The following is a 16,912-nucleotide window of genomic DNA, read 5'->3' as shown; positions in this document are numbered from 1 at the left end:
GGGTGTTCCCCAGGACTGTCGGGGGGAGAGGCTGCTGTTCGGAAACCTCCTCTCCATGTTCAGAGCATCACCGCCTTCTCCCCCCTGCCGAGGTCCTCCCCTCAGCTGTGTCAAGGTGGGGGAGTGTGGGGGGTTCTGCTGCCCTCAACCACCCTCTGGGCATTGGTGCCCTCTACCTGTGGCCAATTTGCCAAGGGGTACCCGTTGCCTCTGTTGGGCATGGTGTTTGAATGCTTGCTGCGTGAGGCACTTGGCTCGGGGCCTCTCTGGCACTGACATGGTCCCGAGAGGCCTCACTGCAAGGGTTACAAAGGCTGCATTCAGTAGCAGGCAAGTGTGTTGCTGCCTCGGCAGGATTCCCGTCGCCTTCTCACTGGGCTCAGCTAGTCCTGTGGTTAACCCCCTCTTCCACCACTCTACCAGCACTTGGGTCCCACTGCACACTCCGCCGTGTGTGTGTGTCTGGGTGCATGAGTTAGGTGTGTGCAAGAACGGGTGTGTGTGTGTCTGGGTGAGTGGGTGCATGAGTTAGGTGTGTGTGTGCCCTTTGATTTGTGGGTACTAATGGGCAGCCGCCTGCTCACCAGAGTGACCCCACTCTGCTGGGCTGCACCACCATCTAGATACTCCACATCCGGCATTGTGGAGGACAGTGCGAGACTGACCTACACCTGACCCTTCACAGTCTGGCTTTGTCTTTGCCAATGAAGACACAACAGGCAGATGGCTGCACACACACACACACATACACCCACCCCCTTACTGGGAGAACAGTCTCTCTCTCTCCCCCCTCCTTTTTCTGTTTCCTCTCTGTCTCTCTCACACACTGTCACTCTCACTCTCACGTGCAGATCCCCACTCAGGACAGTCTCTCTCTGTCTCACACAGACACAGAAACACACACATTCTCTCTCATACTCACATGTAGATCCCCACTGGGGACTGACTCACACTCTCTCTCTCTCTCCCCCTCTCCATCCCCCCTCTCTCTCTCTCCCCCCTCCCCCTCTCCCCCTCCCTCTCTCTCCCCTCTCTACCCCCTCCTCCCCCTCCCCCTCTCTCTCCCTTTCCCCTTCTCTCTGCCTCCTCCCCTCTCCTTCCTCTCTCTCCCTCCCTCTCTCTCTTTCCCCTCTCTCTCCCCCTCTCTCTGTCCTCCCCTCCACACTCACACTCACTCACTCTCTCTTTGGGTGTGACCATATCTCAGTTACAAACTCAACACATTTGGAGAAAGGTCACACCAGGACACCTTCGCCCGTCTGGAATGGACTGCTGCTGCCAGCTGTCTGCCAGATGCGTGAGGCTTTTGGGGTGTTGCAGTGACACGATAGAGTGCTGTATAATCTGGAGAGTGCAGCAGGAATGTGTGGGAGACCACAGGATCACACAGAGCTGGTGTTGTTCAACATGGAACAGTAAACTTCCCGAATGCCTGTTCCCCAGCAGCAGCCCTGACTGTCCTACCCACATCTCCAGGGTGGTCTCCCTCGTCGCAGGCTGTGTCATGCAAGGAGTGAGGAGAGAGTGCCTCACTGTGGGAGGGGCGGAGGAGGGGGCGCTATGATGTGGGAGGGACGAGTGTGTGGGATGGGTGGGATGTCTGAGTGTGTGGTGGGTGGGTGGGGTGGGACAGGTGTGTGTGGGTGGGGACGCATGAGTCTGTGTGTGGTTGGGATGGGTGAGTGTGCCTGGGTGGTACTGGTGTGTGTGCGTGTGTGGGATGGGTGAGTGTGTGGGTGGGATGGGTGAGTGTGTGGGTGGGATGCATGAGTGTGTGGGTGGGATGGATGAGTGTGCGTGGATGGGTGGGGTGGGACGGGTGTGTGTGGGTGGGATGGGTGAGTGTGTGGGTGCGCGGGACGATTGTGGCCTGTAATATAGTCATAGATCACCATGGTGTCAGAAATAGGCCCTTTGGCCCATCTAACCTGCGCTGAACGGTTACTCTGCCTGTCCCATCGAACCACACCTGGAACCGTCGCCCTGCATACTGTTCCCATTCATGTACCTATTCGAACTTCTCTTAAGTGCTGAGATTGTGCCCAGATCATCACTTCGGCCAACAGCTCGCTCCACACTCCCACCATCCTCGAGTGAAGAAGTTTCCCCTTGCGATCCCCTTAAACATTTCACCTTTTTCCTCTAGTCGTAGTCCCATCCCAAACTCAGTGGAGAAAGCCTGCTTGCATTTATGCTGTCTATACCCCCCATAGGTTTGTATACTTCCATCAAATCTCCCCTCAGTCTTCTGTGTTTCAGGGAATCAATCTTTTTCCCTACAAGTCCTGGCAACACCCTCGTAAATTTTCTCTGTCCTTTTTCAGTCCTCTGGGTAGATGACCAAAACTGCACACAATACTCCAAATTATGCCTCACCAACGTCTTATGCAACTTCAACCTATCAGGGGCGAGGTGATGGGAGGGTTTAGCAGCCCCTGTGTGTGGTTCGAGGGTTGGATTTGGGGAAGGTGATGGGAGTGTGGGGAGAACGACATCCCGTTCACTGGTTGCTGGCCAGCAGGGCCCATATGGGCTGAAGGGTCTCTGACCACAGCTTCACCTGTAGCCCTGTTTCTGCAGGAGGAAGAGAACCGATTGGCGGGGAGGAATTGCGACAGGAGTGGGCCAACAAACAAGAGAAGATCAAAGGTATGGCCGCCCCTCTCCTCTCATCTGCCAGTATCTCCCGTCTGCTGGCTCCCGGTCCCCAACATCTCCTGTCCACCAGCTCTGAATCCCTGGTGCCTTCGGGCTGCCAGCTCTGAGACCCCAACATCTCCTGTCCACCAGCTCTGAATCCCTGGTGCCTTCTGGCTGCCAGCTCTGAGACCCCAACATCTCCTGTCCACCAGCTCTGAATCCCTGGTGCCTTCTGGCTGCCAGCTCTGAGTCCCCAACATCTCCTGTCCACCAGCTCTGAATCCCTGGTGCCTTTTGGCTGCCAGCTCTGAGTCCCCAACATCTCCTGTCCCACCAGCTCTGAATCCCCTGGTGCCTTCTGGCTGCCAGCTCTGAGTCCCCAACATCTCCTGTCCACCAGCTCTGAATCCCTGGTGCCTTCTGGCTGCCAGCTCTGAGTCCCCAACATCTCCTGTCCATCAGCTCTGAATCCCTGGTGCCTTCTGGCTGCCAGCTCTGAGTCCCCAACATCTCCTGTCCACCAGCTCTGAATCCCTGGTGCCTTTTGGCTGCCAGCTCTGAGTCCCCAACATCTCCTGACAACTAGCACCTCCCGACCACCGTTCTGAATCTTCACCGCCTCCTGTCCCCCGGTTTCTAAATTTGGGCAGCTCCCATCCGCCGGTTCAAATCCCTGGTGCCTACTGTTGGCCAGCTCTGAATCTCCAGTCCTGACGAAGGGTCTCGACCCGAAACATTGACTGCTTCTTTCAACGAATGCTGCCCGGCCTGCTGAGTTCATCCAGCTTTTTTGTACGTCTTGATTTGACGACAGCATCTGCAGTGCACTTTGTGTTTTCTGAATCTCCAGTGTTAGGTGGTCCTTCCTCTAAGCAGGGCATCGCCTCTCTACCACCCCTACATCACCACCAGCGTGCAGGTTAGGGTCTGTGAATCTCTGCAAGTCCGGTGGGGGTGGTAGTTCTGCGTGACTGCGTTTGACTCTGAGGGCGCTGGTGGCTGAAGAATACGTCCTGACTCTGGTCCCGAGGGTGCTGGACCTCTCCCTCACATGACTCTGGTCCCGAGGGTGGGGGTGGTAGTTCTGCGTGACTGCGTTTGACTCTGAGGGCGCTGGTGGCTGAAGAATACGTCCTTTCTCGGGGTTAGAGATTGTCTGTGTGTGGTTGGGAAACAGAAAGGGGGCTTGATTCCATGTTGCTTTCCCACCCGTTGGCTCCACTTTGTTCTATAAGTATTGTAGGCATGCTACGTTGGCGCTGGAATGAGGGAGACACTTGTGGGCTGCCCACCAGCTCACCCTCAGGTGACACACACAAGATGCTGGTGGAACACAGCAGGCCAGGCAGCATCTATAGGGAGAAGCACTGTCGACGTTTCGGGCCGAGACCCTTCGTCAGGACAGACAACACACACAAGATGCTGGTGGAACACAGCAGGCCAGGCAGCATCTATAGGGAGAAGCGCTGTCGACGTTTCAGGCCGAGACCCTTCGTCAGGACAGACAACACACACAAGATGCTGGTGGAACACAGCAGGCCAGGCAGCATCTATAGGGAGAAGCGCTGTCGACGTTTCGGGCCGAGACCCTTCGTCAGGACAGACAACACACACAAAATGCTGGTGCAACACAGCAGGCCAGGCAGCATCTATAGGGAGAAGCGCTGTCGACGTTTCAGGCCGAGACCCTTCGTCAGGACAGACAACACACACAAGATGCTGGTGGAACACAGCAGGCCAGGCAGCATCTATAGGGAGAAGCGCTGTCGACGTTTCGGGCCGAGACCCTTCGTCAGGACAGACAACACACACAAAATGCTGGTGGAACACAGCAGGCCAGGCAGCATCTATAGGGAGAAGCGCTGTCGACGTTTCGGGCTGAGACCCTTCGTCAGGACAGACAACACACACAAGATGCTGGTGGAACACAGCAGGCCAGGCAGCATCTATAGGGAGAAGCGCTGTCGACGTTTCGGGCTGAGACCCTTCGTCAGGACTAACTGAAAGGAAAGATAGTAAGAGATTTGAAAGTAGTGGGGGGGGGGGGGAATCCAAAATGATAGGAGAAGCCCGGAGGGGGTGGGATGAAGCTAAGAGCTGGAAAGGTGATTGGCGGAAGTGATACACAGCTGGAGAAGGGAAAGGATCACGGGACGGGAGGCCTCGGGAGAAAGAAAGGGGGAGGGGGGAGCACCAGAGGGAGATGGAAAACAGGCAGGGTGACAGGCAGAGAGAGAGAAAAAAAAACAAATAACTAAATATGTCAGGGATGGGGTAAGAAGGGGAGGAGGGGCATTAACGGAAGTTAGAGAAGTCAATGTTCATGCCATCAGGTTGGAGGCTATCCAGCCGGTATATAAGGTGTTGTTCCTCCAACCTGAGTGTGGATTCATCTTGACAGTAGAGGAGGCCATGGATAGACATATTAGAATGGGAATGGGACATGGAATTAAAATGTGTGGCCACTGGGAGATCCTGCTTTCTCTGGCGGACCAAGCGTAGGTGTTCAGCGAAACGGTCCCCCAGTCTGCGTCAGGTCTCACCAATATATAAAAGGCCACACCGGGAGCACCAGACACAGTATATCACACCAGCTGACTCACAGGTGAAGTGTCGCCTCACCTGGAAGGACTGTCTGGGGCTCTGAATGGTGGTGAGGGAGGAAGTGTAAGGGCAGGTGTAGCACTTGCTCTGCTTACAAGGATAAGTGCCAGGAGGGAGATCGGTGGGAAGGGATGGGGGACGACGACGAGTGGACGAGGGAGTCGCGTAGTTTGTTAACACAAACAATGCATTTTATTCTTTGTCTCGCTTACACCTGATAAATAAACTTGAATCTCGAACATTGAGCCTCGGGTGAGGACAAAGGAGAGGGCCTCGTGCTTCCTCAGTTCCGCGGCCCTCGACTTCAGCACTTCAAAGTGATACACCCGGGACGGGTCAGCATTCTCCCAGAGCTCTCATCACTCAGCACTGAAAAGCCAGCTTTGATCCAGTTGCCTTGCAGTTTCATTGTTGAGAGTCTGACCAGACCATTTCCCATCGGGAACACTCAGAGAGGACAACAGGAAGTATCTATCTTGGGTCCTTAATGCAACTAGTCAACACTACCAGATTAGATGTGTTATAGACCTTCCTTAATGCCATCCGGTCAAAATCTCCCAGGGCATCAACAGCCCAGAGTAAAGCTCCTTCGGCAGTCTCCCAGTACAGGTTCCCATGGGACAAGTCAGACACAGAGTGAAATTTCTCCCACACTGCCCCATCACACGTTCCTGGGGTCAGACACAGGGTGAAGCTCCCTCCACACCATCCCATCACACACTCCCGGAGTCAGACACAGAATGAATCTCCCTCCACACCGTCCCATCACACATTCCCAGGGTCAGACACAGAGTGAAACCCCCTCCACACCGTCCCATCATACACTCCCGGGGTCAGACACAGAGTGAAACCCCCTCCACACCGTCCCATCACACATTCCCGGGGTCAGACACAGAGTGAAACCCCCTCCACACTGTCCCATCAAACACTCCTGGGGTCAGACACAGAGTGAATCTCCCTCCACACAGTCCCATTACACACTCCCAGGGTCAGACACAGAGTGAATCTCCCTCCACACTGTCCCATCACACACTCCCGGGGTCAGACACAGAGTGAATCTCCCTCCACACCGTCCCATCACACACTCCCGGGGTCAGACACAGAGTGAATCTCCCTCCACACCGTCCCATCACACACTCCCGGGGTCAGACACAGAGTGAAACCCCATCCACACCGTCCTATCACACACTCCCGGGGTCAGACACAGAGTGAAGCTTCCTCCACACCGTCCCATCACACACTCCCGGGGTCAGACACAGAGTGAAACTCCCTCCACACCGTCCCATCACACACTCCCGGGGTCAGACACAGAGTGAAGCTCCCTCCACACCGTCCCATCACACACTCCCGGGGTCAGACACAGAGTGAAGCTCCCTCCACACCGTCCCATCACACACTCCCGGGGTCAGACACAGAGTGAATCTCCCTCCACACCGTCCCATCACACACTCCCGGGGTCAGACACAGAGTGAAGCTCCCTCCACACCGTCCCATCAAACACTCCCGGTGTCACACACAAAGTGAATCTCCCTCCACACCGTCCCATCAAACACTCCCGGGGTCAGACACAGAGTGAATCTCCCTCCACACCGTCCCATCACACACTCCCGGGGTCAGACACAGAGTGAATCTCCCTCCACACCGTCCCATCACACACTCCCTGAAAAGATTCAAGTGTACTTATCACGTGTACATTGAAACAGGCAGTGAAATGTATTATTTGTGTCGACATCCCACGCACACGAGGATGCACACCCGCGTGTCACCACACTGTCTGGCAACAACGTTGCAATCCCACAATGCTCAGCAGAGCCACAAACAGCAGCAAAACCAGCACAATTCCTCCCTGCATCACACCCCCACACTCAAAGGTCTGGTCTCCAGCGGGCACGGGCTCGGGCTGGCGAACATTGGGCTTTGACCTCCCCACTGGACTGGACTTGTGGAATTCCGATTCGATCCTCAGCACTGATCCCAGGATCCGGTGATAACCTAACACTGGTTGATTGCAGGACCCCGAACACTAGGCCTTGAAGCCTCGGGGGTCACCGGATCTCGTTCCTCCTGCCCACATGGAACTCTGACTCCAGAACCTGCTGACGTCGCACTGACTGTCACTGGTGTTCAAATGATTTAAACCGCTGTCACAGAGGAGGTGATAAAGCTCGAGGCCTGGAAGCAGGCAAGTAACCTTTCCCCATATCATTAGGACAAAGGAGGTGGTTATTGTCTTCATTCACACCCCTCTTTACTTCAGTGGCACAGCAGTTTCAAACTCCTCACACAGCCACTCGATGTCCCAGACCATGTTCTACACAATCAAGAAAGCTCATCATGCCTCTGCTTTCTGAGGAGGCTGAAGAGAGCTGGACTTTGAACATCAGTGTTCACGTTGGTCTACTGATAAGCAGTGGAGAGCTTCCTAATGTGCGACATCTCTGCATGGTTTCGAAACTGTCTGCAACGCTCTCCAATGCTTCAGCGGCACCAGCCTGCATATATACTGTCAGTCCCACTTCTATCAGGGAGGAGGCCAAGTAACATCATGCCAGAACCACGGTTCCTTTCCCTAAGCAGTGTGGCTGATCAACCCACCCACCCCTCCACGCTCCCAACCACCACTACTTTATTTATATAAGCTATCTTACGTCAGAATCAGAATCCGGTTTACCATCACCGGCATGTGTCACGTAATTTGTTAACTTAGCAGCAGCAGTTCAATGCAATACACAACATAGGAGAAAAAAGGTGAAAATAGATAAATAAATTGCAGTATATGTATATTGAATAGATTAAAAACCATACAAAAACAAATAACATATATTTTAAAAAGTGAGGTAGTGTTCATGGGTTTAGGCATTCAATGGCAGAGGGGAAGAAGCTGTTCCTGAATCGCTGAGTGTGTGCCTTCAGGCTTCTGTACCTCCTACCTGATGGTAACAGCGAGAAAAGGGCATGCCCTGGGTGCTGGAGGTCCTTTATAATGGACGCTGCCTTTCTGAGACACCGCTCCTTGAAGATGTCCTGGGTACTTTGTAGGCTAGTGCCCAAGATGGAACTGACTAAACTTACGACCCTGTGCAGCTTCTTTCGGTCCTGTGCAGTAGAACCCCCCCACCACCATACCAGACAGTGACCCAGCCTTTCAGAATGCTCTTCACGGTTCATCTATAGGAGTTTTTGAGTGTTTTTGTTGACATACCAAATCTTTTCAAATTACTAATAAAATATAATGCTGACGCCTTCTTTAAAACTGCATCAATATGTTGGGACCAGGTTAGATCCTTAGAGATCTTGACACTCAGGATTTTGAAACTGCGAAGTCCACAATCAGCTCTTTCGTCTTACTGATATTGAGTGCCAGGTTGTTGCTGCGACACCACTCCCGTAGTCAGTATATATTGCTCCTGTATGCCCTCTCATCTCCTTCTAAGTTTCTACCACCAATGGTTGTATTATCAGCAAATTTATAAATGGCATTTGAGCTGTGTAGAGAGTAGAGCAGTGGGCTAAGCACACACCCTTGAGGTGCACCAGTGTTGATTTTCAGCAAGGAGGATATGTTGTCACCAATCTGCACAGATAGTCGCCTTCTGGTTAGGAAGTCAAGGGTCCAATTGCCGCGAGAGGTACAGAGGCACAGGTTCTGTAACTTCTCAATCAGGATTGTGGGAATGATGGTGTTAAATGCTGAGCTATAGTCGATGAACTCATGTTTAATATTTATTGTGTTTTTATTATTATTGTGATCTTTATCTTGTGATTTTTTTTTATGCTGCATCAGATCCGGAGTAACAATTATTTAGTTCTCCTTTACACTTGGGTACTGGAAATGACATTGAACAGTCTGGAATCGTGATAATGAATGTCGACACTGGTACACGTGTACTGAAATAGTCACAGAGGGACACATGAGGCGGGCACGGGGCAATGGAGCAACACGCAGGATGGGCCCATGGTGACATGCGGGGCAGTCACAGGGAGACACATCAGGCGGGCATGGGGCAACATGCAGGATGGGCCCATGGTGACATGTGGGGCAGTCACGGAGACACATCAGGCAGGCATGGGGCAATGGAGCAACACGCAGGATGGGCCCATGGTGACATGCGGGGCAGTCACGGAGACACATCAGGCGGGCATGGGGCAACACGCAGGATGGGCCCATGGTGACATGCAGGGCAGTCACGGGGAGACACATCAGGCGGGCATGGGGCAATGGAGCAACACGCAGGATGGGCCCATGGTGACATGCGGGGCAGTCACGGAGACACATCAGGCGGGCATGGGGCAACACGCAGGATGGGCCCATGGTGACACCCGGGGCAGTCACAGGGAGACACATCAGGCGGGCATGGGGCAACACGCAGGATGGGCCCATGGTGACATGCGGGGCAGTCACAGGGAGACACATCAGGCGGGCATGGGGCAACACACAGGATGGGCCCATGGTGACATGCGGGGCAGTCACAGGGAGACACATCAGGCGGGCATGGGGCAACACGCAGGATGGGCCCATGGTGACATGCGGGGCAGTCACAGGGAGACACATCAGGCGGGCATGGGGCAACACGCAGGATGGGCCCATGGTGACATGCGGGGCAGTCACGGAGACACATCAGGCGGGCATGGGGCAACACGCAGGATGGGCCCATGGTGACATGCAGGGCAGTCACGGGGAGACACATCAGGCGGGCATGGGGCAATGGAGCAACACGCAGGATGGGCCCATGGTGACATGCGGGGCAGTCACAGGGAGACACATCAGGCGGGCATGGGGCAACACGCAGGATGGGCCCATGGTGACATGCGGGGCAGTCACAGGGAGACACATCAGGCGGGCATGGGGCAATGGAGCAACACGCAGGATGGGCCCATGGTGACATGCGGGGCAGTCACGGGGAGACACATCAGGCGGGCATGGGGCAACACGCAGGATGGGCCCATGGTGACATGCGGGGCAGTCACGGGGAGACATGGGTCAGTGGTGACGCACTGTGAAGCTGTCACTGGAGCATGCCTGTTAGTTACTGGGAACTAATGTACAGCTTTCTTTCAGGGGAGGAGATTGAAATCACTTTCAGCTACTGGGATGGCTCCGGACATCGGCGCACAGTGAAGGTGAGGACACACTCTCTCTCTGGAGAGAGGCTCTGTCTGTCTCCCCCAGGGCTGCTGTGTGCAGGGTGGTGCCGAGTTCCTCCGGAGTTGCTGGAGCCACACTCACTCAGAGAAGTGGGGAGGGTCCCCTTGCACTCCTGACCTGTAGATGGGGGGGAGTGGGGGTAGAGGTAATGTGGCGGATTTGGAGTGTATGGAATAACTCCGCCAAGGAAGTGGGGAGGGTTCTGTCACACTCCTGACCTGTACATGGGGGAGTGGGGAGGTAATGTGGCGGATTTGGAGTGTATGGACTAACTAACTCCACCCAGGGAAATGGGGACAGTCCCATCGCACTCCTGATCAGTAGATTGGGGTGGGGGGGGGGGGGGGAGTGGGGATGTAATGTGGCGGATTTGGAGTGTATGGACTAACTAACTCCACCCAGGGAAGTGGGGACAGTCCCATCGCACTCCTGATCAGTAGGTCGGGGTGGGGGGGGGAGTGGGAGAGGTAATGTGGTGGATGTGGAGTGTATGGACTAACCACCCAGTGACTTGGGTCTACAGGGAAAAGAGGTAACGTCGTATATGTGGAGTGTATGGACTAACTCCACCAGGGAAGTGGGGAGGATCCCATTACACTCCTGACCTGGATTGATATCGGTGGGGTGGATAGGTTTAGTCCCTCCCCATCCTTTCCTGATCTTTTTCTCCCTGCAGATGAAGAAAGGCAACACGATCCAACAATTTCTACAGAAGGGCCTGGAGATCTTGCGGAAAGACTTCAGTGAACTCCGGTATGGTTCCAAGGATTTTGTCTGCTGGAACTCATACACATGCATAGTGCCACGTTCATTCCCAGTGGGGTGCTATAAACTCACTATATTGCACTTTGTCCATTCCCACACTGGGAGCGACGTGTACTGTTCCCATCTCTGTAACCCTGGGTCAGACCCACACCTGGAGCACCATGCACGGTTCCCATCTTTGTCCATATCCCCCGGGTCAGACTCACACCCGGAGCATCGCTCACCATTCCCGTCTGCGTATCCCTGGGTTGGACCCAAACTGAGAGCACTGTTCACAGTTCCCATCTCCCTTTCTTTAGGTCAGACTCACACTGGGAACAGGGTGCACAGTTCCCATCTCCCTTTCCTTAGGTCAGACCCACACAGGGAACAGGGTGCACAGTTCCCATCTCCCTTTCCCTGGGTCAGACCCACACTGGGAACAGTGTGCACAGTTCCCATTTCCCTTTCCCTGGGTCAGATCCACACTGGGAACAGGGTGCACAGTTCCCGTCAACCTTTCCCTGGGTTGGATCCACACTGGGAACAGGGTGCACAGTTCCCATCTCCCTTTCCCTGGGTCGGATTCACACTGGGAACAGGGTGCACAGTTCCCATCTCCCTTTCCCTGGGTCGGACCCACACTGGGAACAGGGTGCACAGTTCCCGTCTCCCTTTCCTTAGATCAGACCCGCACTGGAAACAAGGTGCACAGTTCCCGTCTCCCTTTCCCTGGGTCGGATCCACACTGGGAACAGGGTGCACAGTTCCCATCTCCCTTTCCCTGGGTCGGACCCACACTGGGAACAGTGTGCACAGTTCCCGTCTCCCTTTCCCTGGGTCGGATTCACACTGGGAACAGGGTGCACAGTTCCCGTCTCCCTTTCCCTGGGTTGGATCCACACTGGGAACAGGGTGCACAGTTCCCGTCTCCCTTTCCTTAGATCAGACCCGCACTGGGAACAAGGTGCACAGTTCCCGTCTCCCTTTCCCTGGGTCGGATCCACACTGGGAATAGGGTGCACAGTTCCTGTCTCCCTTTCCCTGGGTCGGACCCACACTGGGAACAGGGTGCACAGTTCCCGTCTCCCTTTCCCTGGGTCGGACCCACACTGGGAACAGGGTGCACAGTTCCGGTCTCCCTTTCCCTGGGTCGGACCCACACTGGGAACAGGGTGCACAGTTCCCGTCTCCCTTTCCCTGGGTCGGACCCACACTGGGAACAGGGTGCACAGTTCCCGTCTCCCTTTCCCTGCGTCGGACCCACACTGGGAACAGGGTGCACAGTTCCCATCTCCCTTTCCCAAGGTCAGACTCACACTGGGAACAGGGTGCACAGTTCCCGTCTCCCTTTCCTTAGATCAGACCCACACTGGGAACGGTGCACAGTTCCCGTCTCCCTTTCCCTGGGTCAGACCCACACTGGGAACAGGGTGCACAGTTCCCGTCTCCCTTTCCCTGGGTCAGACTCACACTGGGAACAGGGTGCACAGTTCCCGTCTCCCTTTCCCTGGGTCAGACCCACACTGGGAACAGGGAGCACAGTTCCCATCTCCCTTTCCCTGGGTCAGACTCACACTGGGAACAGGGTGCACAGTTCCCGTCTCCCTTTCCCTGGGTCGGAACCACACTAGGAACAGGGTGCACAGTTCCCATTTCCCTTTCCCTGGGTCAGATCCACACTGGGAACAGGGTGCACAGTTCCCGTCTCCCTTTTCCTGGGTCGGACCCACACTGGGAACAGGGTGCACAGTTCCCATTTCCCTTTCCCTGGGTCAGATCCACACTGTGAACAGGGTGCACAGTTCCCGTCAACCTTTCCCTGGGTCGGACCCACACTGGGAACAGGGTGCACAGTTCCCGTCTCCCTTTCCCTGGGTCAGATCCACACTGGGATCAGGGTGCACAGTTCCCGTCAACCTTTCCCTGGGTCGGATCCACACTAGGAACAGGGTGCACAGTTCCCATTTCCCTTTCCCTGGGTCAGATCCACACTGGGAACAGGGTGCACAGTTCCCGTCAACCTTTCCCTGGGTCGGACCCACACTGGGAACAGGGTGCACAGTTCCCATTTCCCTTTCCCTGGGTCAGATCCACACTGGGAACAGGGTGCACAGTTCCCGTCAACCTTTCCCTGGGTTGGATCCACACTGGGAACAGGGTGCACAGTTCCCATCTCCCTTTCCCTGGGTCGGATTCACACTGGGAACAGGGTGCACAGTTCCCATCTCCCTTTCCCTGGGTCGGACCCACACTGGGAACAGGGTGCACAGTTCCCGTCTCCCTTTCCCTGGGTCGGATTCACACTGGGAACAGGGTGCACAGTTCCCGTCAACCTTTCCCTGGGTCGGATCCACACTGGGAACAGGGTGCACAGTTCCCATCTCCCTTTCCCTGGGTCGGACCCACACTGGGAACAGTGTGCACAGTTCCCGTCTCCCTTTCCCTGGGTCGGATTCACACTGGGAACAGGGTGCACAGTTCCCGTCTCCCTTTCCCTGGGTTGGATCCACACTGGGAACAGGGTGCACAGTTCCCGTCTCCCTTTCCTTAGATCAGACCCGCACTGGGAACAAGGTGCACAGTTCCCGTCTCCCTTTCCCTGGGTCGGATCCACACTGGGAACAGGGTGCACAGTTCCCGTCTCCCTTTCCCTGGGTCGGACCCACACTGGGAACAGGGTGCACAGTTCCCGTCTCCCTTTCCCTGGGTCGGACCCACACTGGGAACAGGGTGCACAGTTCCCGTCTCCCTTTCCCTGGGTCGGACCCACACTGGGAACAGGGTGCACAGTTCCCGTCTCCCTTTCCCTGGGTCGGACCCACACTGGGAACAGGGTGCACAGTTCCCGTCTCCCTTTCCCTGCGTCGGACCCACACTGGGAACAGGGTGCACAGTTCCCGTCTCCCTTTCCCAAGGTCAGACTCACACTGGGAACAGGGTGCACAGTTCCCGTCTCCCTTTCCTTAGATCAGACCCACACTGGGAACGGTGCACAGTTCCCGTCTCCCTTTCCCTGGGTCAGACCCACACTGGGAACAGGGTGCACAGTTCCCGTCTCCCTTTCCCTGGGTCAGACTCACACTGGGAACAGGGTGCACAGTTCCCGTCTCCCTTTCCCTGGGTCAGACCCACACTGGGAACAGGGTGCACAGTTCCCATCTCCCTTTCCCTGGGTCAGACTCACACTGGGAACAGGGTGCACAGTTCCCGTCTCCCTTTCCCTGGGTCGGAACCACACTAGGAACAGGGTGCACAGTTCCCATTTCCCTTTCCCTGGGTCAGATCCACACTGGGAACAGGGTGCACAGTTCCCGTCTCCCTTTTCCTGGGTCGGACCCACACTGGGAACAGGGTGCACAGTTCCCATTTCCCTTTCCCTGGGTCAGATCCACACTGTGAACAGGGTGCACAGTTCCCATCTCCCTTTCCCTGGGTTGGATCCACACTGGGAACAGGGTGCACATTTCCCATCTCCCTTTCCCTGGGTCGGATTCACACTGGGAACAGGGTGCACAGTTCCCGTCAACCTTTCCCTGGGTCGGACCCACACTGGGAACAAGGTGCACAGTTCCCGTCTCCCTTTCCCTGGGTCAGATCCACACTGGGAACAGGGTGCACAGTTCCCGTCTCCCTTTCCCTGGGTCAGATCCACACTGGGAACAGGGTGCACAGTTCCCGTCTCCCTTTCCCTGGGTCGGAACCACACTAGGAACAGGGTGCACAGTTCCCATTTCCCTTTCCCTGGGTCAGATCCACACTGGGAACAGGGTGCACAGTTCCCGTCAACCTTTCCCTGGGTTGGATCCACACTGGGAACAGGGTGCACAGTTCCCATCTCCCTTTCCCTGGGTCGGATTCACACTGGGAACAGGGTGCACAGTTCCCATCTCCCTTTCCCTGGGTCGGACCCACACTGGGAACAGGGTGCACAGTTCCCATCTCCCTTTCCCTGGGTCAGATCCACACTGGGAACAGGGTGCACAGTTCCCGTCAACCTTTCCCTGGGTCGGACCCACACTGGGAACAGGGTGCACAGTTCCCATTTCCCTTTCCCTGGGTCAGATCCACACTGGGAACAGGGTGCACAGTTCCCATCTCCCTTTCCTTAGATCAGACCCACACTAGGAACAGGGTGCACAGTTCCCGTCTCCCTTTCCCTGGGTCGGACCCACACTGGGAACAGGGTGCACAGTTCCCGTCTCCCTTTCCCTGGGTCGGACCCACACTGGGAACAGGGTGCACAGTTCCCGTCTCCCTTTCCCTGGGTCGGACCCACACTGGGAACAGGGTGCACAGTTCCCGTCTCCCTTTCCTTAGATCAGACCCACACTAGGAACAGGGTGCACAGTTCCCGTCTCCCTTTCCCTGGGTCGGACCCACACTGGGAACAGGGTGCACAGTTCCCATTTCCCTTTCCCTGGGTTGGATCCACACTGGGAACAGGGTGCACAGTTCCCATCTCCCTTTCCCTGGGTCGGATTCACACTGGGAACAGGGTGCACAGTTCCCATCTCCCTTTCCTTAGATCAGATCCACACTAGGAACAGGGTGCACAGTTCCCGTCTCCCTTTCCCTGGGTCGGACCCACACTGGGAACAGGGTGCACAGTTCCCGTCTCCCTTTCCCTGGGTCGGACCCACACTGGGAACAGGATGCACAGTTCCCGTCTCCCTTTCCCTGGGTCGGACCCACACTGGGAACAGGGTGCACAGTTCCCATCTCCCTTTCCCTGGGTCAGATCCACACTGGGAACAGGGTGCACAGTTCCCGTCAACCTTTCCCTGGGTCGGACCCACACTGGGAACAGGGTGCACAGTTCCCATTTCCCTTTCCCTGGGTCAGATCCACACTGGGAACAGGGTGCACAGTTCCCATCTCCCTTTCCCTGGGTTGGATCCACACTGGGAACAGGGTGCACAGTTCCCATCTCCCTTTCCCTGGGTCGGATTCACACTGGGAACAGGGTGCACAGTTCCCATCTCCCTTTCCTTAGATCAGACCCACACTAGGAACAGGGTGCACAGTTCCCGTCTCCCTTTCCCTGGGTCGGACCCACACTGGGAACAGGGTGCACAGTTCCCGTCTCCCTTTCCCTGGGTCGGACCCACACTGGGAACAGGGTGCACAGTTCCCGTCTCCCTTTCCCTGGGTCGGACCCACACTGGGAACAGGGTGCACAGTTCCCGTCTCCCTTTCCTTAGATCAGACCCACACTAGGAACAGGGTGCACAGTTCCCGTCTCCCTTTCCCTGGGTCGGACCCACACTGGGAACAGGGTGCACAGTTCCCATTTCCCTTTCCCTGGGTTGGATCCACACTGGGAACAGGGTGCACAGTTCCCATCTCCCTTTCCCTGGGTCGGATTCACACTGGGAACAGGGTGCACAGTTCCCATCTCCCTTTCCCTGGGTCGGATTCACACTAGGAACAGGGTGCACAGTTCCCGTCTCCCTTTCCCTGGGTCGGACCCACACTGGGAACAGGGTGCACAGTTCCCGTCTCCCTTTCCCTGGGTCGGACCCACACTGGGAACAGGGTGCACAGTTCCCGTCTCCCTTTCCCTGGGTCGGACCCACACTGGGAACAGGGTGCACAGTTCCCGTCTCCCTTTCCTTAGATCAGACCCACACTAGGAACAGGGTGCACAGTTCCCGTCTCCCTTTCCCTGGGTCGGACCCACACTGGGAACAGGGTGCACAGTTCCCGTCTCCCTTTCCCTGGGTCGGACCCACACTGGGAACAGGGTGCACAGTTCCCGTCTCTGTATCCATGGGT

The 16,912-nt window shown here is 55.9% G+C and overlaps 1 protein-coding gene across 1 annotated transcript in view; it reads left to right on the top strand.

Annotated features, from left to right (window-relative positions):
• Window positions 1-16,912, top strand: part of LOC132389434 (protein FAM50A-like) — a 261,951-nt gene that overhangs the window by 228,773 nt on the left and 16,266 nt on the right. Inside the window, 4 exon segments of the mRNA XM_059961959.1 lie at window positions 2,581-2,601; window positions 2,604-2,649; window positions 10,304-10,365; window positions 11,067-11,143. Of these exon segments, the coding sequence (XP_059817942.1) occupies window positions 2,581-2,601; window positions 2,604-2,649; window positions 10,304-10,365; window positions 11,067-11,143 (206 nt within the window).

The sequence above is a fragment of the Hypanus sabinus genome, unplaced genomic scaffold (assembly GCF_030144855.1).
Source record: "Hypanus sabinus isolate sHypSab1 unplaced genomic scaffold, sHypSab1.hap1 scaffold_567, whole genome shotgun sequence".
NCBI lineage: Eukaryota > Metazoa > Chordata > Chondrichthyes > Myliobatiformes > Dasyatidae > Hypanus > Hypanus sabinus.
This window is presented reverse-complemented; position numbering and strand designations above follow the sequence as displayed.